At 30.0% G+C, this 26,487-nt stretch overlaps 2 protein-coding genes across 4 annotated transcripts; both read right to left on the reverse strand.

Annotated features, from left to right (window-relative positions):
- Positions 1-18,050: 18,050 nt before the first annotated feature.
- On the reverse strand, positions 18,051-19,460 carry LOC128200157 (uncharacterized). Its single transcript, XM_052892599.1, has 2 exons — positions 19,358-19,460; positions 18,051-18,807 (listed from the first exon to the last, which is right to left on the reverse strand). The coding sequence occupies exon 2, from the start codon at positions 18,782-18,784 to the stop codon at positions 18,236-18,238; it is 549 nt and encodes a 182-aa protein (XP_052748559.1). The 5' UTR covers positions 18,785-18,807; positions 19,358-19,460; the 3' UTR covers positions 18,051-18,235.
- Positions 19,461-19,813: 353 nt separating this feature from the next.
- Positions 19,814-26,081, reverse strand: LOC113519049 (uncharacterized). Of its 3 annotated transcripts, none has more exons than XM_052892597.1 (9): positions 23,439-26,081; positions 22,806-22,865; positions 22,655-22,711; positions 22,496-22,567; positions 21,960-22,025; positions 21,669-21,734; positions 21,512-21,583; positions 21,139-21,435; positions 19,814-20,363 (listed from the first exon to the last, which is right to left on the reverse strand). In XM_052892597.1, the coding sequence occupies exons 4-9, from the start codon at positions 22,563-22,565 to the stop codon at positions 20,119-20,121; spliced, it is 816 nt and encodes a 271-aa protein (XP_052748557.1). In that variant the 5' UTR covers positions 22,566-22,567; positions 22,655-22,711; positions 22,806-22,865; positions 23,439-26,081; the 3' UTR covers positions 19,814-20,118. The 3 variants fall into 3 exon arrangements, with proteins under 3 accessions (XP_052748557.1, XP_052748556.1, XP_052748555.1); XM_052892596.1 differs by having other exon boundaries at positions 22,806-22,868; XM_052892595.1 differs by having other exon boundaries at positions 22,806-22,871.
- Positions 26,082-26,487: the final 406 nt, after the last annotated feature.

Here is a 26,487-nt window from a genome sequence, read left to right on the forward strand (position 1 = left end):
AACTTGTTCAACAATCAATAAACAAACAAATCTGCTTATTTTTCTTCTATTTATATGTACAAAAATTGTAAAATTATTTTTAATTTTAATCTCGATTATGAAAAGTTAATTAATTCTGATGATTTTATATTTTACTAATATATAGTAATACATAGGGTAATACTTATATATAGGGTTGCCACTTACGTACATTTTTTAATAAAATAAAATATACTCATGTTGATATGTATGGTCACGATATATAAACGGTAGCACTCTTAAAGTACGCCAATGAAATATAATAATTAACTAATTGTTTAGGTTATACAATAGAGAATAGAAGAGATAAAAAACTGGACCACCTAAAACGACATGACGACCGAAAAACGTGGTATAACGTTACATTTAGAGAAAATTAATACCTCAAAATAAAATGTGAGTATTTGTACATACAATTAATAACAGAAAAAAATATATAACGAAAATAAATTTTAAAACACATGTATCAATTATAGAAATCTTTAGATGATACAAAACATAAATGACATATATTATAGAAATATTTTCAATTAAGTAAAGTCTTCTTAAATTATATCTATTTAAAAAAAAAGATAAATTTCAATATAATCGGGTATAAAACGGGTAGTTAGTATTCGATTTTTACTTATTCCATATTAATGTAAAGAACGTTGTATAAAACATGAAATGTTTTTATTTAGATGATAAAAGCAGAGAATAGATAATAAAAAGTATTCAAGGATATTACTTATTATTACTTTATGATATTTTCGAATGCTTTTTATTTATTTATGTATATATCACGCGATATCTTCGTCAGTTCTGAATCAATTTTAATAATCCTTTTTGTAAATATTTTAAACACAATTTTTATTTTAAGTGTATGCTTTCGGTGTGAACGACGGTTCAAATGTAAAATAAAGTCATATATAATTTATATATTACGTTACTCTGAATATTATTGCTTATTAAAATTTAATATCAAGGGACGGTAACTATTTCGTCATAACCCTATTAATGATATTGTATTTGTTGAGCCATAATTACACATATAATTGATATAATTTACATTATATTTACAATTATTTATATTATATTTTTACATTAATTACTTATTACACATTCCAAAATTATTTTTTAACATAAATTTTGTACTGGTTTCTTTCTTAATGTTAGACTATTCACATATTCGATAACAAAACGTAAGTGAGTGAAAATATTTATTTTTTTAAAGTATAACAATTATTTTAGATGCGAGTTTCAAAAAAATCTCACAGAAATAGTTGTTTTTACAACACAGGTATTAATAATTATAATTTTTAGAATTACATTTAAAGTTTTGTTTTATTTCTTAATTTTAAACATAAATACATTGTTATAGGGCTGAAACAAAAAGAAGTAAACTGTCGATTAATATTCGCAACGTATTAAACATATTAAGATATATAAAAACCAGATATCTAATCTATTATGTCTACACCCTTGATTTCTTTATACATTATTAGATACTTTAACGTTGTGACTTAAACTGTTAAAATAGTTATTTTGAATTCAAAGAAAACTGTAATAAAAAAGAAAATCTTAAGCGTTTTTGAAAAACAAATTATCTGTAAAAAAATAAATAAAGGGGAATATCACTGAATTTTCAAGACAAATAGCAAACAAATTTATTGATAGATACGTTATCGTTACCACGTACACGAGATAGTACGGGAAATCAACACGCGGGATTTGTTTTTCTCTTGTGTGCACTAAGGGAAACGTATCTCTCATTAGATTTGTTTGCCACTTCTCTAGAGGTAGTGATTAAATAGATTGCTATCGAAAATTCTGCTTGGTATATGTTCTTGGTTTCTAAATTATTGGATTTATTCTTAGTGGATTATAATTTTATATGTATTCTATATTTGTTTGAGTTAATAGTAATAAGTCTGATAAGTTGACACCTACACCATCAGCGATTAACATAGGCTATAAACCTATTATTTACGAAAATTCTATTAACCCGTGCGATTCCAGGTCGAGTCACTAGTTACATATAAATGTATAAAAATAATAAGTTCTAAAAATAAGATATCTATTTTGTTATAAATTAGATTAAAATAATTAATAACAATATAAAAAAATGGTATTAATTAAAGGGTGGTTTGGGGCCACAATTGTGAGTGCTCTGTATATAGACTATGCGCCCTTTGAAGGTGTGGAGGGCGGCTTTGCACCAGGGTCCCCGGGAGCAGCGCCAACGGATTTTACCATTTCTTGCACAGCCGTTAAATCGGAACCTGTAGCCGCCGACATTGATACCCATCTTGCCTTGCTTGCTGAGGCAGTATGAGGCGATGCAATCGATCCCTGCGCCAATTAGACCAGCTGTAATAAAAAATATATTATAAAACTGATTTGAGCACTGTTTTACACTATTAATAATAAAAACAATTTTTAAAATTAAATTATATAACAATAACTACGTAATGTCACGTAATTTTAATTTAAATTTAATTCAAATGTAATTATATTATATAAGTAGTAATATTTTCATTAATATGTTGTAAATGATACAGTTGGATTATTCTTTAGAATATAATAAAATCTGCTATATTTAATATTACTAAAAAATATGCAGTCACATTTATAATAATTTTATACAAACTACTTACAATAAATATTGTAATTGGTATATGGCGATATATAAACAGGTGAATGAAAAAACACTGTAATAAAGGAGAATAAATTTTCAGAATTTCTTTATTTTATTTTTATATGGAAATAACCAGTTTTGATACAAATAATAGTTGATTTAATATAATCTGCGTCTGCAAAATTAATCGGAGTGTATGCTTCGTTCGAACTGACTTTATAAGATAATGAAAATGTATCATGTTTTGACTGTTCTAAAAAAATATTGACTAAACGTGCAAGGTTATCATTCGTCACTGTGACAATTTCGTCAAACATATCAAGTTCACGAGTGTATATACCGCTAGGCATATATTTGATAAAAGTGACAAAATTGTCATAGTGACAATTGTAACTTTGATTGATCTTTGTTACAATGACAATTATTATTACTAATTATTATATTATAATATAATAATAAGTATTATGAATATGATTACATTACAATTAATATTAATTCTAACATCACCGTTTTGTTGCAGTACACTTCGGTTTATCCAGTCGTGGTCATTTGGTAGTGCATGTGGACGGGTTTAAATTCATCAAACACGAGTCGTACAACAAGAAGATCAGGTGGACGTGCTGCAAACGTATACCATTCGGCTGCAAAGCTAGCATCACCACTGAAAATACAGTAATTGTAAGATCTTTCTTAGACCATAATCATTCATAGTATCAATTTTATATGACATTCAACATTTTTATAGCGATTAATTATGTAGAGTCACGAGCTATAATATGTAAACATTTGATAATTTGTTAAATAATATTTTTGATAATTTTTTTTTGTAAAAGTATAAAAAGTTGTACGTTAAAATATAAATCATCATTGCCTTGCCTTTTCCGATTTATTTGGGATCGGCAAAATATATCTTCATTTACCACAAATATCTATCAACTGGTATTTCTGGGCTCACTCTTTTATGCATATTACCTTTCACACTGTCTATCCACCTAGCGTTAAAATATAAATGTTTTTAAATAATAATAATACGTGACTACTATGATAATACTATGGTACTATCGTTATTTTAATTAGTTCAATGAACATAACATGAAACAAGACAAGTAAGCCTTAAATATGATCACAATTGTTACTGTATTGTTAATAAATATTATACAGCTGTGAAAATAATTCAAAAATTTAAATAGCTTTCAAATAGTCGTATTTTAGAGAAGTTTTCTAAAATATCCTGGTATTTGTGATACACTTACGTGTAATATTAAGTAAAATTGTTCATTTTAACCATTTTCTATTATTGTTTAAAGTCGTTAAAATATTTAATATCTATGCTAATGTCACTATGACAAAGTACTAAAATTTACGTAAGTATATAAACATAGTCTTTTGCTCATGTAAACATTCTCTAAAAAAACATTTTGTTGGCTTTAAAACCTTAAAAAAAAATGTCGCAGACAGTTCTAGCATTTAGATGTTTAAATATCTATTCATAAATATTTAATGTTAATTAATCATAACTATCTGATTTCATGATAAACGGAACAATTATGATTATATTAATAATAATTTTTAGTTCAGATATATTCCGATGTAATTTCCAACCTCAATTTTCTAATCATTCCTCGGATTTAGTCAATTAAGTAGTTATACTAAGACAGTGCCTTTTAAAATAATAATGTGCCTAGTAAACAGAAATGATGCATAGCTTTAAAGTATTTAAAAGAATGATTACATAACTGTAAGTTTTTTATAATTATAATAATTTAATGTTTTTTCCATGGTTGAATATACAATGATAAATATATTTATTTTTCTTTAATTTATATTATTTTCATTCATCAATAAAATGTTCGAACAAGACAAAAAGTACTGTTATATAAGCCACAAGTCGGGTCTTACTTGTAAAGCTTAAGTCATTGAGAACAGGAAGATTTTAAGGGAATTTTTATCCACGAAAGCTCAGACTGTGGAATGAGCCGAGGTTTTTCCTAGAGAATACAGTATGGGGTTCTTCAAAAAGGATGTATTAAGATTTCTTCAGTCGACAAGACGCACGTGACATCCCTTGGTATTGCAGACGTTTATAGACTACAATAATAACCATTTACTATCAAGCTGTATGCTGTCAGCCACGTGGTATAAAACGATACAAAAAAAATCTCTCTTTTCCAATTTTCAATAATAAAACAGCTACAATCACAGCACACGTTTAATCGAAAAGAAAAATAAACTATTATAATTAATTATCGCAATAAAAATTTGGCGTTGTACTGACATACTATTTTGGAAAGAAATTAAATTTAAAAAAATTGTTAAATTAATTGTGCAACATGTGTGTATTTCACTAGAACACAAATATTTTAATTCCAATTTTGTAATATATTTTTTTCTAATCTAGACATAAGCACTAAACATTTAAAAGAATCTAAATCTTTACAAATTCTTTGAAACATGTTTATAATCTTTAATATAATTAAACAGATAATGAGAAAAAGTTTATATTTATGTAATTTACAAGTGGGCAATGTTATAAATGTTATATGCAACCATATATCAGTAGATATACATATAATTCTACTAATGTTAAATTTAAATTTTCAAATATATTTGTTACCCAATTACTCTTGAATAGTTAAATGGGTTTGGAAATAAATTTGGTACAAAGATATACCATATCTTGACTAACACATGTGCTACAGTTACATGTCTCACAGGAGTACAGCCGTGAATTAATTTATCAATGAAATAAATCTTCAGCACTTTTGTCACTATGACAAAGTAGATTTACAGAAAGATCTATAACTAATCTTTATATTACATCATATACCTATAAATATAAAGCATTACAATGTTTCGCTTTACACATAATAATATTAACAAATCAAAAAAAATATGTTAATAATGGGAATTAGCAACCCCATTGCTAGCAATATGGGGTATATCAGGTAGACTTTCTTGTAGTTCCCATTGGAATCCCTTTTGATTGATTTATTGTGGAATTCGACACGCTAGGCCAACTGATCTGCATCATCCTCACTTATCATCCCTCACCGGTCACCCGCCAGTGTATACCGACAGAGCAGGCGGGTATACATTAAAAAAAAAATTCATTGGGATTGATTACGCCGTTATAGCGCTATAATTAAACACATAAATTCACTTTCACATATAAAATATAAGCAGGGATTGCATTAATATGTTGCAATGATTTTCCATAATTTTCCTTACATGATACCCTGTCGGGTCAATAAATCATACTACAATACTTTTGGGTCGACTAGCAAAGGTTATAGGTACTGTACTACTATTTTTACTGTATACACTGTTTATTACACCCTTTCTATTTAAAGAGAATATAAAATTAGTTTTTTTTTTCTTTTTACTACGTCAATACAAATTAAGATAAAAATAAACAAGCAAGATTTTATTATGAAGTTTCGTAAGTACACATTTTAATGTAATAATAACCGATTAACTTAAGTATACATTAGTTGAAAAAGCTCGATTAGTTTCGGCAAGATTTTGCTTCTTAAAATAATAGCTACTTACATCAATTATGAGATGATTTATCCATTCCAATCCATCCAAAAACCTAGTCCATTGCAAAAAATATCAAAACAGTTCAGAATTGATAAACATATTGCATAACATACACAAAAAAGGACATGCCAAATGAATACCTGTTTTAAAAAGTGTTAAAAAAACGGGTAGAAGCCTCTTGAAATTTTAATCTTTAAAGTTTACACATAGGTTTTAAAATATCAGTACCAATTGTAACATTGAGTCACTATCTAATTTGTAGTTTTTAGAGATATCTGTACTTTAAACATTTTAGTTGTTTCATTAAATGTGGCCTGATTATATTGATTTGAGCTATTTATTGTCTGTAGAATTGTGGGATATAACGATAGTTTAAATCCAAAACGAGAGTATAGAAAATTGCGAGAAAGTTGCAAAAATATATGAATCTAGAAATAACATTTCAAAGTTAAAATTTTTTATCTAATTTATTTTCTTTCTCACAAAAAGTGACCATACGAGGGTTACACTGAAAATTTTTAAAACTGGCTACTTGAAAGCAATATAATAAAAAAAACTGAAAAAATTTTGAAAATGGAACTCTTTATGCATAATACTGAGTGTATAATTTATTCGTTTGTCATTTGTTTTACGGTTTGGCGGCAAATTGAAAATAGTCTGTGTAACGAATGAACTTAACACGAGAAAATTTTCGTGCGATTATTTTTTATGACTTTTGATGTCATCTAAGTCAACAAGAAAGTTATGATAGACTACGATTGGCCTTTCACGATGATGCCCCGTCTCGTGCCTCTGTTTACAACTGGTTTAATGAGTTTAAACGTGGTCGCACTAATCTCACCCACCGATGTTGTGCGTGAGGGACAAACTTCTACGGCGACGACTGAAGATAACATCAGTGTTGTGTGGCGTGTGATAAAAAACTGACAAAAGAGTGACCCATCAGCAGATCCGGGCATGCTTAGGGATTGGTATGAGTTAAGTGCACAAAATCTTCCATGAACATTTGGCGGTCAGAAAGCTTTGGGCCTGGTGGATAACTCATAATTTGACCATGGCTCAAAAACTCCGTCATGTTGATTGGTGCCGTGAAATGCATGAAAGATTTAACGGAAGTGCCTCAAATTCTGTGTTTGACATAGTTACGGGAGACGAAAGCTGGATTTACTGTTAATGACCCCGAAACTAAAAGACAGTCAGCTCAGTGGGTGTTTCCTTCCGAGGAGTTGCCAACTAAAGTGAAGAGAGGTCGAAGCGTGGGAAAAAAGATGGTGGCCTCGTTCTTTGGAAAGACAGGTCATTCCGCGACAATTGTTTTAGAAGATCGAAAAACAATTACTGCAGAGTAGTACAGGAACAATTGTTTGCCACGTGTTTTGGAAAAAGTGCATGAGAAACGACCTCGTAGTAGAATCCTCCTTCACCACGACAATGCTTTGTCGCACACCGCCAGACAAACGATCGATTATTTAGCGACCTCGGATGTAGAACTACTGGGTCATGCGCCTTATAGCCCCGACCTTGCGATTTTTATTTATTCCGAAAAATAAAAGAAAACTTCGAGGAAAACGTTTTATGGACGCCGAGGAAGCTGTGGCTACGTTTCAGAAAGCCGTCGAAGAGATCCCTAAGGACGAGTGGGCATAGTGCTTTTTTCAGTGGTTCTATCGGATGCAGCGATGTATTGAAGTGAATGGACACTATTTTGAAAAGATAAAGGTAAAAACTTGCTAATTTAATCAATATTTAATTTTCTAAAAACATTCAGTTTGACCCCCGTATCCGTTACATTGGCTTTCTTCTGCTTAAAGAGGAGCCTTCCTCTCCCATAAAATATAACAATTAGGTACAATCTATGTATGACTTTATGATTAGAATTTTGACTAGTGACTTTTGGAAAATACAGCACGTAACAAAGTTTTATGCCCCTTTTTTAGTACACTTATATTGTAATTTCTTTTATTATTTAAAGTATACTGTCCTTATATGTATTACATTAATCCTTTTATTCATAAAAACTAAACTTTTCCACAAACCTGTTATAATTATTACACTGTTTTATCACTTTGTAGCAAATTGGAAATATAACTGAAAAGAAAGAGACAAAACAGTTTAATAGCTAAAATAGGTTTATGAGAAGTTTGATGTTTTTATTAATATGAGGGTAAATATTTAAGATTTGTGTTACACTTAACAACTTAGTACTTATCTTGAATATAGTACAATTTATATCAATTTATTTATAAGTAATTATACAATGAAATTAATAATATTTAATGAATGAACAGAGATGATGACATAAAATCTATAAATAATAGGGTATTTAAGTTACAATACCTGTATATTGGCCCAATAATGGATATATTAATTATTGTTTATCCAATATACAATATAATATTAAAATGAAGAACTCGATCGAAATGAATGTCCGACTGGTACGCACATTATTAAAATAAGTGATTACCTTTTTTCCCACATCAAGGAAACCCAATATACCAAGAAACCTAATATATACACATTAGAACGGCATTACACAAAAGGTTTATTCTAAGTCATTTAATTAATTCACTAATTAATTCTTATTTAAACATATTTTTAATAGGAATAAATATAGATATCCAACTGTATGTGCTATATCGAAACGAGTGATTACCTTTTTCCCACATGAATGTCCAAAGGAATCTAATATTATACATATTGGAGAGGCATTATACATATCTAATTCGTAGTCTTTTAATGACTCACTAATTAATTTTTATTTAAACATATTTCTTTATTTTAATGATTAATTAAATTATGTACTTATAATAAATTGACTAGGTGTTAAACAATTTCGGTAAATGTACTTATTAGGAATGTACAATATTAAGATAAAATATATAAAGAAAAATATCGGAATGATTAGCTATCTTTTAGGAAAATGTCCTATTAGTAGAAAAGAACTTACACACGAAGACTAAGATATTGAAAAATGAAAAAAAAAAATTATATTATCCACCATATTATACGTGGCGTGTCAACCTGTCAAGTAGAGTTTAGTATGAGAAAACTTTACATTTTAGGTATAATTCTGTGTTGACAATATTCAGATTCACTTATACAACATTTTATTAAAAAGATTCTAATGATTCTAATTACGTCTCTTATAGTTTAAAATTAACATTATTGATTAGTTACTAGTTGATCCGGTGAAATTCATATCACCTACAACGCCATCTATTATAAATAATTCAAAGTAGGTATTTTTGTTTGTTCCTAATATATTCATATTAGGAACAAAAAATATTCAAATCGGTCAAGGCGACTGAGCTTTAACGAGACTAACGAATATATATATATATATATATATATATATATATATATATATATATATATATATATATATATATATATATATATATATATATATATATATATAAGAATATTATAGAAGGTATTTACGTTAATACTTAATAGTTTTTTTTTGTTAAATTTATTATGTTTAAGATTCGCTTTTTTTATTATTAACTAGCGATCCGTAACGGCTTCGCACGGGTAGATAGATTTACATATATATTAGTATTTTATGTTAACTTTAATAGGAAAATTTTTGATACCTTGGGTTACAGTATTGTAATTTTTGTAGGGATCTCTAATTATTATAACGTAATATATAGCCTATTACTATTATTATTACTCGCTGATAATGTATCTATATGTAAAAGATTTTTTTTAATCGGTTAAGTAGTGCTTGAGTTATATTCATTACCAACAAACAAACATATAAAAATAAAATCATTCCTCTTTACAATATTAGTTTAGATTAGTAACGAATAGGTCCAATCGTGTACATTCTAGAAACATCTACTTTTTGAACAAAGGAATGGCTCGTCCAATGTCACATTGATTTTTTTCATTCGATTGATAGACAATGTAACATTAGTACATATTATGGTCGGTACTGTAAGGTTGGTAAGGAATATTCTGACAAGAGTGCATAAGGTGGCTGCTCGCTTCTATGAGCTTGCCGTCCAAGGTTCGAAGCCAGCCTTTACAACCGCTGCTCTTCCTATGTGTACAGTACCATAATTGGAGTCTTCTATTGCGATATGCATTATGGGGTCGATGAAGAATCCCTTTAAACATCAGTTTCGGATAGCCATCACTTGCGATCAAATGCACTGAAAGAGAATTTTGTTTTACTGATATATTATATAAAATATTTAAGAAATTCGGTTCTTTTAAATTAGTAAATTATTATTAATATGTTTTTTTAAATATACACAATAATATTAATGTATTACTCTGAGTTCGTCCCTGATGCAAATTCTGCGTGAGACATGTACTCGGCACACAAACGCAGACTCACGTTAGGTGCGTCTATGTGTGGTGAGAGTTCAGAGACCAACTCAGTAGACCTTTTTTTTTGTAAATAGGACTTAAAATTATAATTATCCCATTAGTAACATATTTTGTAACGATTAGTAGTCTTAGATAAAGTTTTTGCTCGGTTTTAAAAGGAACATACAGTTGAAATAAAAAATGTTTCAATTCTAATTATTTTTTATTTGATAGGACTCTTTTAAAGCTAAGTTTGCTTCTTCTGCTCGAAATGTTTAAATTTTATAATACAAATATGAGAAATTTATTTCTCATGTCCGAACTAAGTACAATTAATATGTATAAGTAATGTAAACTTAAATGTTGTCAATATGACAAAATTTAATTATTGTAAGTCTTGGAGATTTTGTTTACAAAGTGAATAATGATTATAAAAAAATATATATACAACGTATAATTCTTAGTATTTACAAATCTAATGACTAATAAACCCTTGCATAATATGAGTTGAAAAAGCATAAAAAAAGAATAAAATTAAATAAAATATAAATAATTTGATGCAAACAAATATTTCTATATAGTAAAAGATTATCACGGTTAGCTATCACTTAGGATCGTTTGTTGTAAATGCACTTACAGTTTATATACTACCCACATTAACTATTTTTTATTTATATTTTTTTTACAATATTTCGGGTACTAATACATATCAGTACCCGGCTTAGCACAGGTAGATGGGTAAATTTTTTATATTTTTTTAAATAAAATACAGATCATGTTACTCGTACTGGAATGTACTTTTCTATGTGGAAAGAATTTTTAAAATAGAATAATTTCTAAAATCGGTTAAATAGTTTTTACTTTATTTACACTATACAAACAAAAAGACTCAAATCTTTATAGTCATAAAGATTTAGACTAGCTGACTTGGCATACATTTTGTTGCCTTCTACCGCCACGAGGTTCATATTTCCTATCGAGACAAAAACTATCCTATCTCTCAAGTTGGAGCAAAAAAATCCCATTAAAATCGGTTGAGCGGTTTCGGATATTAGCATGAACAAATATTGTGACACTGGATCATTATGTATTAAGATATTTGAACAAAATGCGGTTACTTTAAAAACACTTATAATTCTAAACTATATATTTACATTGAATATAAAGTCTGTAATATATACTACTATAGCTACAAATATATATTTGTAATTTATTATAATTGTACCTTTTATATTATATTTAATATTTTTTTAAAGGTATACATTCACTTTAGTAAGAAAATCTATTCAATAAAAATACGAAAATAAACCTTTAAAACAACCATATAGTTGTTTTATTTTACATTAAAATAAAAATGAGAAAGGCCATGAATCGACAGAATCAAAATTAATACTGTGGTTTAGAAAATGTGAATACGTAATATATATGTTTTTTTTTTATACAACTTAGAATGGCAAACAAGCTGACGGCCCACCTGATGGAAAGTGGTAACCGTCGCCTATAGACATGGGTAGTACCATAGACATTACAGAGTATACAGTTTCGCCCATGATCCCCCATGCGTTGCCATTCCTAAGGACTCAGGTGTTATTCCTCTGTACCCTGTAAATTCACGCCATAGACCTAACGTACTTTAAGATCTATATCATAGAATTCTTATCAGACAATTCCCAATATATCATAATAATAAATATAAATAAAAAACCCAATGTATAAAAATTACTTAAGAGTAGATACTTAACAAAAATCTATCAATAAAATAACAAAAGACAAGTCACAATATATAAATACAGCACCATGTTCAAAACACGAATCAAAATTGTAAAAAAAAAATGTATAAACCTTTAGCAGGGTTTATATCTCAAGACTGGCAACGTCGATCAAAAATCAGAACTTAAAATGTATTTATACTGAATTAAAACGTCATCATAGTAGTAGGTATCATGCAACAGTTTTTATCGTAAAAAATATTGATAAATTGCACATTAGTCTATGGTTAAAGTTTTAGAACAGTAGAGTATCATTTTTAAACACTGAAAGTCGACAAGCGTTGCCACTCTAAAGAGATTTTTTAAATATGGTTATGAAAATTGTTTAATTTTACGATCCTGTTCCCGTCAGTAATAGCGATGGCCCGACATTTATTAAAAGCTTTACAACATCTCCACCGGGTCCTACCCCGCCTGCTGATGTAGTGTCTCATAAACCGGTTTTTGCCCAGCATCAGCGCCATACGCCCGTTCACTTCTACGAAAGCAGCTGTACGTTGGCCTAAAATTAAAGTATAATTTAGTAAGGGCCAAAATAGTATACGTTGTTGTGGTCCTTCAAGCCGGATAGGATCAACGATATTTGCCTTTTACATACAAAATCCATTCCTAAACAGTGGAATGATTAATATAGATTTTATTTTTAATATATTCTATAAAACATACTTATTTTACGGGATAAATAAATATAATTTTATTATAATTTTTGTTTTACAATAACAAATTGATTTTATTTCATTCATAAAAAATGACAACAATATTATTATAGAGAAGAATCCATTTCTTCGCTATGATCGTGACTTCCTGTAGTCTTCACTAACATCGATCCTATGGTAGTAGCCGTCGCTTTACACCCATTATGTCGTCGTATACATCTCCAGGATATTTTGTTTCCATGGCAGTAGTCTTGACGATATTTATAATTATCATACACTAGTATAATCGCACCTCGTTTACTTTTAGTTAATATAAAATTCGGCTCTCCTGTAATTATAAAAAAAAAAAAATTAAAACATATATCAGAAATACGGCATACTTTATAACTTATATTTTTCTTTTACATAATAAAGTGCAATTATTCGACGTTTGCTATTATCGAAGTTACTTTAATTATATATTATTTTATTTTAATTATACCTTCTTTAATTGTTTATTTTTATTAATGTGTGATATAATTTTTGTTTATTTAATGACGTTTCCCTTTACATGATTTCTAGCAATATAACAACGAATTTTATAAAGATCAGTTTATAGGAATAGTGAATATCGCTAGAGATAGCTCTATATGAGTCATCGGGGTTCTGTAATGGATGATAATAAAATAGTAACCCCGTCTGCACTATCGGCATACGCTGGCGCGGGACAAGTGAGGGATGATAGATAAGGATGAAGTCAGGTCAGTTGGCCCATCGTGACGAATTTGACGATAATTTATCACGATGGTTTCCAGGGGGAACCGCGTGGAGGTCGAACTGACAGGGTATATTGCTAGCAATGGGAATTAACGTCGTACCCCATTACTAACAATCCTTTTTCTCTCCCGAGACATCTGGGTTAGGTATAGGGTGGCCCAAAGTCCTTAGAAAAGTAAAATTTGAATTTTCCATTTTTGTCGCGATATCACCGTGCGTTTTGTGTGCGCGAGTTTTGTCAAAACAACAATTGTAAATTTCGAGAACACAAAGGTTTGTTTATCGATTTAATGTCACATAGGAACAAAACATGGACACATCAAGTTTTTGACATCGTTACAACGGATTTGAAGAAAGTATTATATTGTGTGGAATTAACAGAAACTGATGCTATTCAGAGAGTGAATTATGATAATGAAATGTTTAATCGGTTTACTTCGTTCAATAACATAATGTTCTCTGATGAGGCACACTTCCACATTAACGGACATGTTCCCGTGGGCGACATAGCCCTAAAGTTACAAAAGACGCCTTACTTTTTTAAAGGAGGATGATGGGGATGGAACACCTCCAATACTGCTATCGTTATTCAAAAACATCTCTAAGAGAGGAGACATTTCCTAACTGCGGATCTGCAATGGATTTTTTTTTGTGGGGCTATCCTAAAGTGTACGACTCTGCGGTCAAGCATGCAGAGAAATGGCAAGCATTTCAGCTGACTGCCGCGCAGTTCGACAAAAAGGCGTTTGCAAGAGTGTCGTGACTGTAACGGATTACATTTGGACGACGTTATTTACAAAAAATAATTCCCATTTTTCTAACTATATTTACAAATAAAAATATTATTCATAGTGTGTAATTAGTTTATATTTTTTCATTACAGTGGGCCACCCTGTATTAGTCGTTTTATGTATTTATTTAGCCTCCCATATTAGCATTAGAGCAATGCGATTATGGGAGGTTGATTTATTTTGAAATTTTCTTCAAACAAAAGATAATATGTTAGTTAACACTGATAGCGCATAAGAATAACATAATATGCTAGCTGTATCTCGTGATTTCGCCAATGGTTCTATCGTGATATTGCGGACTTAAGAAACTTCAAAAAATAATACAAAAACATGTACTTCAGAGATTCATTTAAACAAACAACTTTTGTATATTATTTCTGCGATGTTTATATTTATGTCAATAGGCGATCAAGTTTCTGCATAAATATCCCGTGGGCGACGTAAGAGAATTAAAAGATAAAATGAGTGGGTGGTTTATGTTCATTACAAAAATATATTATTTGTTCCCCTCAATGAAGATACATATTTTTCATTACAACTTTTATTTTCTAAAAATAAATTAAAAGATATGATTTGATATAAAAAAATATATTCATTTATAATAGTGAATCGAGAAGGATAAATTTGAATACATTTAATTTAATATTCTCCATCGTGACAATGAATACCGCTAACCTTCACTAATGTTGAATCTATAGTAGTGACTGTATGACATCATGATGACATCCACTATGCCGCCGTATGCACCTCCAACATATTTTTTTCCTGCTGGAATTATCTTGGTAGTATTTAAACTGTTTATGGACTAATATAATTGCACCACGTTTGCTTTTAGTTAATACAAAATTATCACCTATTACACGTAATGTTCCTATAGCGAGTACAATGCAAATAAAATTAATAATGCCCAATTTAAATAACTATTCTACTGTAGTCTATTTCAATAAAGCTTAATAAAAAAGGTAAACAAATTTAGTGGATATTATCACAGAAACAGTTTTTAAATGAAATTACTAAATAATAACGAAATAATTAATCAACGATTTGTACAATTATGGAACATCACCAGACTATTGGATTTGTCGGGTAAAATCATCCGATTGTTTACATTTTTAATAAGTTCCACTGAATTATTCACGAAATTATACTGTCTAAAAAAGATTATTAATTTAATTTGTTTATTGTTTCCAATAACAGGAGTATTATATTTTTATTATTGTTTATCTTTAAGTACAAATCTCAAGATTAAACATTGATAAATTCGTTTAAATATGGAAAAAATAAGTAATTAAAAATATATTGCTTAACAATGGTATATATAGAAGGAAAACTTTGGATATATTCTAACATTCTTCGTCGTGACAATGACTTCCGCTAATTTTTACCAATATTGACAGTTTTACACTCAAAGTACTATTGTATGCACCTCCAACATATTTTAGCATTACAATAATCTTTTATAGACAAGTACAATTTGTACTTAATTTACATTTGTTTAATATAAAAATATTATCTATTTAAATTTCCCCATACAATTAAAATTCTTCGTTGTGACAATGAATTCTGTTAATCTTCACTAACATTGATTCTACAATAATGATTGCACCTTTACATCGTTCTGTCGCCGTATGCATCTCCAACGTGCTCGAGTCCCTCGACAATAATCTTAGCGATATTAAAAAATTTTATCTTCTAATTTTTTATCTTAATTTCCCCATATAAATAAAATTGATATAAACTTGAATACATTCTAATATTCTTCGTCGTGACAATGAATTCCGTTATTCTTCACTAACATTGATTCAACAGTAATGACTGCAACTTTACATCCGTTCATTCGCCGTATGCATTTCCAACATGCTTGAGTCCCTCGACAATAATTTTGGCGATATTTAAATTTTTTATCTACAAATTTATTTATCTTAATTTCCCCATACAAATAAAATTTATATAAACTTGAATACATTCTAATATTCTTCGTCGTGACAATGAATTCCGTTAATCTTCACTAACATTGAATCTACAGTAATGATTGCAACTTTACACCCGTTCTGTCGTCGTATGCATCTCCAACGTGCTTGAGTCTCTCGACAAGAATCTCGGCGATATTTAAATTTGTTATGTACTAGTATAATTGCTCCTCGTTGACTTCTAGTTAGTACAAAATTATTACTTAAATCTGTAACCAGTAAAAAATATTAATAAAATTTACAGGGTGTAATCGAAATCGTTAGTATTCTTTAAAAGGAATATTTTACCAATGAAGCTGAACACTTTCTCACACTAACATAGTCTGGTCCAAGCATAGAATGGTTATGGAATTGTAATGAAACTTAATGGTTGAGGGATGAGCAGAAACATGTCTCTTAAAACATCACCAGCTGCGGTTGACAACTCGCTTGCCAAGTGTAGCCACTATTGGCAAAATCCCCACAATGATGTATTAGCCCCGTACATTATGACAGTCAATGGGGAAGACTTATGTTTAACAGTGGACAGACAGATAACGGCTGACATAATGATGATGATACTAACACACCGCGTTCTGCTATTGAGTTAGTACAGGAGATTAATATTTCGTTTTTGAATTATTTATTTACAAAATTTATATCCTTATATGTTCTATAACATGAGCATATTCTCAGTTTTACATACCGATAACAATTTTGATATCGCCCTGTATACGAAGTTATAAACTAACCTATCGACCATCTGTATCATCATCATTGTTATATCAACCTTCAACTGTTCACTGCTGTACATAAGCCTCCCCCTTGGGGGGTTTTACCAGTTGTTGTCACGCTTAGCAGGCGGATTGACAACTGCAGTTAGGCTTTGGAGATGTTTTAAGAGAGACGCTGCTGCCCATCTCTCGCCTTCCCTTAGTCGCCACTTACGACACCCACGGGAAAGGAAGAGGGTGACCTATTCTATGCCAGGACCACACAGCGTCTATATGCAAACTGCTATTTTATAGTATTTGGAACATATGACATCATTACATGATTGTTTATCACACGTAAGGAAGAAAGGGGTTGAGGAAATAAATTGAGACAACCTCATATTATCGCAACGTGAAAGAAAAAAAAAAAACAATTTTACAATTCAATCGTTTTCAACTATTAACATTTGACGTCAGTGAAAACAGTATAATTTAATAACAATTGATATACAGTTATCAAAAATAAATTGACTAATGACGATGCTTTCAACATTAGAACATTTTTTTTAATATAATTTTATAAATGGAAAGAACATTCTTCATCGTGACAATGAATTCCGCAAACCTTCACTAACATTGAATTTATAGTAACGACTGCAGCTTTACATCCTTTTTTTCGCTGTACACATCTCCAATACGCTCTGCACCCACGAACACGGTCTTGGCGATATTTGAAATTTTCATGGACTAGTACAACCGCTCCCCGATCACTTGTAGTAAATATAAAATTAGAATTTAATGCATTCTCTCCTGTAATCAGTCAAACACAGACAAAACATAATAATGATATTTACATATATTTCTGACGCTCGCTCAGTTTTCCACAATTGTAAATATGAATAGGTATCTAGATTCAACAAATATTTGCCAATAATATTTTAATGGTTTAGATATACAATTACAATGAAATCAATATTCTTAAATTATATCTGAAGATCAATAATCTTAAAATAACAAAACATTCTAATACAAACTAGATGCGTACTAGGAAATTACATAACACCTTGAATACAAATAAAGTGTTAAGCCAAAAATATAAAATGGAGTTAATTTTTAGTATCACTACCATCATCATTTGCTGCCTCTAGTATTATAGATTTATCAATAGTTACATTTTCCTGAGTTGCTAACTTTGTGTTGTCTTCTACAGTAGCCGAGTCATTAGTAGCCAAGTTATCCGGAACAATCAAACTATCATCTTGTTTATTATTTTGATTCGTAGTCGGTTGATCTGTGTTAGTACAGTCAGATGTAGTTTCTTGAGTGATCTCAGACACAGCAGGTATCTGTGTCAGTGGCTCATCGATACTATTTGCTTGACCATTACTACTAGTAGCATTATTATCTAGAGGGTCTTCAACGGTTTCTTTAGTGTCAGCGTTGTATTCACTATGTACGTCTACAATTGATGGTACTGATGTAAAATGGAAACTATCGTTAAACGTTGCAAGTTGAGTTTCTTTGTTACTTTCAAGTCCAAATTCTTCACCATCAGATAGAATTTCAATCGGAGCCTCATCTCTGACAACTTCAATGACATCATCATCTGAACCGGTATCTTGAATAGCTTCTGATTCAACACCACTGATTACCATATTTATACAATCGTTCTCTGCTTCTGAAAACGCATATTTATTAGGCACTAGTAAAAACTAATAATGATTTAGAATATAAGGCTAATCATGTCATTCCTCTATTCTATAAAAGAAAATTATGAATTCGTAGCAACATATTTATTGTCAAGAACTGTAGTTAATTATAAGAATAACAATTAATAGGCGTAGGATTTTAAGTAGTATTTATATGTATGCATATTAATATACACACAACCGTCCATGATGGTTAAGGCACGTAAATAATATTCCGAGCATAATACTCTTTACTATTGCGTTTATGTTATTAAATATTTTAGTTTATACGTGCTTAGATAATTGTTCTTCTTATTTAACACTAATTATGATGTGACGATTTGTTCACATATGAAAGTTTAAAAAAATAATTAAAATTTAAATCCGTATAGGTTTTACAGGGATTTAACGTTAGTATAAAATTACAATTAAAAAGTTTTAAAAAACTACATTACTACAAGATAATAAAATAACAATTTAACACTAGAAAATGTTCAACTAAATGAATAAAGACGTAACTAAATAAATTTCAATCACTACCTCCACATGGCGTTCGATCCGAAAATCCATCATATGCAGTTAGTTAAAGCCCAGTTAGTTTTTAACCGGTGACTCACATTTCAATTACTACCCTTTACTAAATAAATGGGAAAATGAGTTTGTTTATTATACGTTGGCGGCTTAAACAATAGTCATAAAATTTGATATAAACATACTATTTTGGATGGAGGACATAGGCTGTCTATTCCAATCAAGCAAACACATCTCAATCATGCGACGAGGTCGTCAGTATGCTCGTAAGTTTAGTAGCATCGTCACATGTCATTTAAAAAATAGTCGATATAGTATAGATATCGTCCATAAATGATATAATACTTTCTCGGGATGACGCCATATGCGGAGATATTGAGGTCGATACTGAAGTGTCATTTCTTTAAACCTATCTCTAAAATTAACATTCCAATTTAATATCACAGCGAAATCTTTATTCTAAGGACCAATATGAACTAAATTTCTGAAAGATTTAAGTCTAAATTATTACAAATTTAATTTATGATGGTCCATAAAAGAATAATTTTGAGAAACTATCAAATCAAAATATTAAGTTAAAATGTTGGTAAAATTTTGTTCTTTAAATTGCGCCTCAGAATCGATCCCAGTGACTGACAGTTTTAAAAATTGTTTTAACAATTTTTTTTCATAACAGTTAATTAAGTTATGCTTAAACTAAAAGTTTAAATTTATAATTTGGATATGTTTCAGTTTTAAACTAAAGTTTATTTAATTTAACTAAAAAAAAATTATTGATCATGATTGTGACAATGTTGGTCGATAATGCTCACTATTTCTGAATCTATTGTAATAGCTATGGCCCTACATCCATTGGGTCGATGAATACAATTCCAGAACGCTTTGTTCTTATGTTGAAAATCTAGAATGTATATAAAATGTTCATGGAATAGTGTGCGTTTTTTATCGTTTTGTGCATCTGCTTCTACTTTATTTTCAGTTAACAAATCACCATGATCCTTTTCATTCGATTTTTCTGTAACCAGACAATCACAAAAGTATAAATTATGTAAACAATATGAATATAAAACATAATAAAATATTTGTTTTCAAATGTACCGTACTAATATTACAATGTGGAAATTCATAAAGAACTTTGTATCTTGTATCTATCATGAATTTTAATAAAAACTTTTAATTGAGTAGATATTGATTCAATAGATATTTATTTAAAGCTGGAGTGACAGGAAATTTAACAGACTTGACCGAGCGAATCATGGGATACAGTTTGACTTTTGTCTTTTGAAGTGCTCTTGTGATGTGCAATTACATAGAAGGTATGGCTTTTATAAATTGGATGGTCATAATTATATAAATATTCTGCAGTAAATTTTTCAGAATTATTCATTAAATCAAAATAAATGTACTGATTGATTTATTGGTTTCCTGATCGGTTGCATGTCTCATGTCAATTCTCCTTAGAAATGCATTCGTTGGTAGTTACGATTGCTAAGGTAACGGTAGGAAGTTGGTACGTTTTGGTATGATGCTAAAGAATAAATGGTGTTATAAATAATGAATTAAGTATAGATTGAATAGTCATAATAATGGAGTAAAATCTAAAAATAGAAAGGGATTGATTATAAATAGAGATGAAAAAAAAGGCTATTTTTATATTACGCTGATTCTAATGTGTGCTATGAATAGGCAGAAAGATCACGATTACTTTAAAGTATTAAACATTGAGATCGAACTAATAGCCAAAGTTAATGAATTAATAAGTTTTAGTAATATCATTCATAATAACTTACTAGTAGTATTACTAAGAGGTTCTCCAGCTCTTTTTTTTATATACATTTTGGGTCTATTACGGATAGTAGTTACTGCTGTTGGGGTTGCTGATTCTTTGTTGTTTTCAAGTTCTAATTCCTCTCCGTCAGACGATATTTCTATTGGAGCTTCATTTCTGATAACTTCAATGACATCATCGGAGCAGCTGCTGTCCATATAGGAGCTGATGCTGCTGCAACTGTTGCTAAAGATACTGTCATCATTGGATTCTAATGCATCTTCAGTGATCCGATTACTCGTACCATCCTTTTCCATTTCTGAAAACATATTATTGTAACTTGAGGCTGATAAACTTTACAATTAGAAATTAAAATTTAATTGTGTTATACTAACCAATATCTTGATTAGCTTCTGATGCAACTCCACTATTTTCATTATTGATGTGTTTTTCATCATTTACTGCTTCTGAAAACATCAATAACTCCTTAATCATAAAGTCAATTGTATTACATAATGTAAAATGCAATACAATTGAAAGAATCATACTAACCAGTATCTTGAATGGCTTCTGATTCAACTTTACTGTTTTCGTTACTGATATGAACATTTACTGCTTCTGAAAATATTAATAACTCCTTATTCATAAAATTTACACAATGTAAAATGCAATACAATTGAAAGGAACATACTAACCAGTATCGTTAATGGTTTCTGATTCAACTTCACTGATTTGATTATCCACGCGGACGTTATATTTTCTGAAATGTTTATTTTAATAAAATTTCTCATACGTAAAGGTTCATACTGTAAAAATTACTTTAACTGAAGGTTTTATACTAACCAGTATTTCGGCTGGATTCTGATACAACTTCACTGGGTTGAATATCCATACAAATGTTTTCTGCACCTGAAAACACACTTACATTTTTATTTTAGACACTTGTAAAATTAAAATATACATTTTGTTAATAATTTTTCCAACTCATAATCATAAGAAGACCCTTTACAGATATGTATTTAACATTTGTATGCCTTATGATGACAAAACGTAGTTTTCTATCCTCTTTCTTCTCGGGATAAGATTATTATTTGGGGTCACCGTAATATGTTTTTCTCTCCCATTCTTCTCTATTCGCAGTTACTTCCGCATTGGTGTAGCGGGTGAGCTTGTTTGCCCTCTATGTTTTTATAACAACTAGTAAACCGACTTTGATATAATTTATACAGGGCCAAGCTGTAAGTTAAAAAACGAATTTTTCAAATAGCTTTAGAATCGACGGAGTTATGAGGTAACAAATATAAAAAAAGTACAAGTACAACCGAATTGAGAACTTCCTTCTTTTTGAAATCGATTGAAAATTAAGACCTCACACTGACCGGAATCTGGTATGTCTCCTGGCATGTCTCCAACTCCACGATTTTCATTATCCACACAAACGTTTTCCATTTCTGAAAATAAATGTACATTAGTTACTGGTGCCGAGTTTAACAAGATTTACAATTTGAAACTAATACACTTTAACACTTTATACTAACCGGTATCTTGGACCGTTTCTGCTACAGGGTCACCGATCTGATTCTTCTTTTCCGCTTCTGAAAACATAAGTGTGTTTTATAATTAGATTAGATATTAAAATCGTAACAGATAAATAATTGCAATTATTAAAATTAAAGATCTCACACTAACCGGCATTTTGTGTGACTTCTGGAACAACTTCACTAATATTGTTATCCTTGCCAATGGTTTCTTCTTCTGAAAACATGTAATGTGTATTTATTTGTTTTATTTTTTAAATGGTAAACGAGGTGATGGCTGATCTAATGGATTTAATGAAAAGTGGTTACCATCGCCTATAGACATGAACAGCAACATCAGTATCACATTATATACTTGGAAGACCATGGTATTCTTCATCATACTTTGCCATTTCTTAGGATTACGATGTTATTCCTCTGTACCCTGTAGTCTGTAGTTTTACTATCATATCTAATTGCAGAATGAATTATGTAAAGATTTTTATGGTTATACTTTAAAAACTATTAACATTAAATATATCATCATATCAGTCGTTAACTACTGCTAAATATAGGCTTACATAAGGGGGATTTTGCCAGTAGTTGCCATACCTGACAGGCGGGTTGACAACCGCAATTAGGCTTTGGTGATGTTTTAACAGGGATGCAGCTGCCCATCCTTTGACCATCATATTCCTTTAGTTGTCTCTTACGACACCCACGGGAACACAATCACACACACACTCTCACAAGAACTGGTGGTCCGTTCTATGCCGGGACCATACGGCAAATGTATTACACTTACCAGCATTTTCAGTCGCTTTTGATACAACTTCACTGATTTGTATGTTCGTAGTACAGTTTTCTGTTCCTGCAAAACATATCTACATTAGGGACACATATTTACTAGTGATTGCTGAGAAAAGTAATTTAAATCTAATGAAATGGGGTTGTAGAGGGGATTATATGAAATAAAATTACGACTATATAGAAAAATATTTATTTATTAATTGTTATTATTTGTGACATGAAGGTATTGAGTTACAGTCTAGCAATTTCTCACAAATATCCCTTTAAACTAGAATATGGATATATATACCTACTATGGACCACAACACTTAGAATTACTTATATTTATGGGGTTTTATTTTAATTTTTATCCATTGACCCTTTGCACTTCTGCCTAGTAACTCATAGAGGATACCAATAACTCTAGCACTAATTACTAACAGGAACATACCTGTGATGTAAAAGAATAATGGAGTCGTTCTAATGAAACAAAACATTTATTTCTTAGCTATTTTATAAAGGGTACATCTGAGTCAGTAAAACAACCGTGTCACCGGTGGCGTAGTCGCGACAGTCGATTTAATGTAACCATTTTAATGTCGCAAATACGGCGACAACGGAGTGTAAAGGGTTAAGCGTTAAAATAGTAATAATATAAAAGAGGCCCTGTACCTATTATCGATTGGAATGCATCGGGAAAATAATTTATCTGAACTAGTTCCAATCTAGGTACTTTTAATTGTATTTGAGAGGTCCTGTTGTCGGATTTTCCTTGCTAGGTTAGTTTATTATTTATATTACTGTAAATTTTTATACCTAAATCCAAATAAAAATGAAAATAAAAGATTTATCTTTGTAAAATGAATATTGGATATATTAAAATATTTGTAAACTACACCTGTTTCAAAGGTTATTTTATTAAATAAATGCTGATAAATTCCTCGAAAGTCTGACAGACAGCACATAAAAATTTAGCCAAAAGAAAAAAAGAAGCAAAACGCTGTTGAATGTGATTTTTATTAGTCAGAGAATTTAATGAAAATGTATACTTTTCATTAAATTCTGTTGAACCAGACTTGCATATGTTTATTTTGTGAGACATTTATTGGACAGACTATGAGATAGTTATCAACATATTTTCAGTATTAAGAATTTTTTTAAACTTATATACTAAAATTTAATAACAAAAAATATTATTAGACTTTTAATAAATGTCTATATTTACAATTACTAATAATATTATTATAATTGAGTAGCGTATAATTTTATTAGTCAACAACTAGTTCAAATAACTAGCTAACTAGCTGACAAATAGTTCAAATAAATAAAAAAAAAAGCAATACGTAGTATACGTATTCATATAAATAATATTGCATTCCGTTGCCATTTGTTACAGTAAAAAAATTATTGCTACATTTATATTTATAATTATAGTAGCAATTCTTCCAGCATTTACAGTAGAAATTTTGAGACTGTAGTTTTTCCACTTTCCAATCAGTGATAAGTATCGTTAAATTCTATTTAAAATTTGGTTAGTAACACATACATGGACCAATGTTGTGTTTGAACACGAAACATTCTTGTTCTTTTTTTTATTCAATGTAAATATGCTTGTTAGACATTTTACAAACAATTTGCAATCGTTACTTCGTTGGACATATTTTTTGCGTTGTTCTTTTAACTTTATCTATGTACTATTAGAACTTACACTCAAAATGGAATCACCTTTACGTTTACATTTCTTTTAAAATATTTGTAGCACTTAATTCTCGTATCGTATATTTACAAACCAAAATAAAAATGATAAAATATTATAACAGGCACATCAAATTCGGCTTATGGTTGACGTGATGATTATGTCCACCCAGTAATATGATGCGTCCATCTACGATTCTGACTTTGCCTTTGCATGACAGTGAACTCCTTTTGGTACAGCGCCAGTAACTCCTTATTTCATCACCATATTCCCGATGATACCGGTAGCCTGCTAGCAGCAGCACCTTCCCACCTTTGAGCGTCGTGTAAATCCGACCTAATAGCAGAATGAATAATATTGATATTAATAATTAAAAGAAGATTATCTACTGGTATTAGTATTATATTGTTCATTTCATTTTCATGGGTTCCACTAGTTGATTGTGTATTATAAAAATGTTCCATTATTAATAAAAACTGAAACCTATGGAGGGTTTTGTCACATTCTTTTAAATTGAGAATTTAGGCACAAGGATAAAATAGCTAAAACAGATTTGACGTTCGACTATGATTTATGGATAAAGAAGTTAATACCAGAAGGAGGCTTTGTACAAAAGTCGTTTGCTTGGGCACATCTATCCCATTCGTGTTTCAACCGTGAAGCAGTTGTATTTGCATGGCTGTGTTTCGGTTTGAAGGGTGGCAGGGATATGGCAGTGAATTTACAGGGTACATATGCATAACACCTTAGTCCTCAGGAATGGCAACGCATGGGAGGGTGTCATGGGCGAAACAGTATACTCTGTTATGTCCATGGTACTGCTCGTGTCTATAGGCTACGGTTACCACTTTCCATCAGGTCGATCATCAGCATGTTTGCAATTCTAAGTTGCTTAAAAAAATGTGCAATCAGGTATAATGTGCAAACTGTAAATGTTTCCTAATATTTTTTTAACGAGCTGGATTAATAAGCTGACAGCCCTTCTGGTAGAAAGTGGTCCATTTTTTTTATAAAATTATAGATAACACGTCGTACTATAATATACTGTAAAATTAATGAAAATTATACATTGAATTTGTCATTCTTGAGCACTAAGATGTTACATTTTCATAATTTTAATGCCATATTTATACAAGTATGGTTTGCAAAAGATAAATTGCTCAAATCATTAAAACAACATGTTGATTTATATAAAAATTTGTAATAACAAATAAATCTATTATTTACAACAAGTGATATGTTTCATTAATGATTATGTTTCCCAGTCATGTGGATGATTTGGATGCCTACTGTTTTAACTTTAACTTTACAAGGTGGGTTGTTGTAGTAAGCTGTGCAGTACCAGGTAATACTGTCCCCGCTTGTGTTG

This window comes from Galleria mellonella, unplaced genomic scaffold, assembly GCF_026898425.1.
Source record: "Galleria mellonella isolate WM207_F2 unplaced genomic scaffold, CSIRO_AGI_GalMel_v1 utg159, whole genome shotgun sequence".
In the NCBI taxonomy this organism is placed as follows: domain Eukaryota; kingdom Metazoa; phylum Arthropoda; class Insecta; order Lepidoptera; family Pyralidae; genus Galleria; species Galleria mellonella.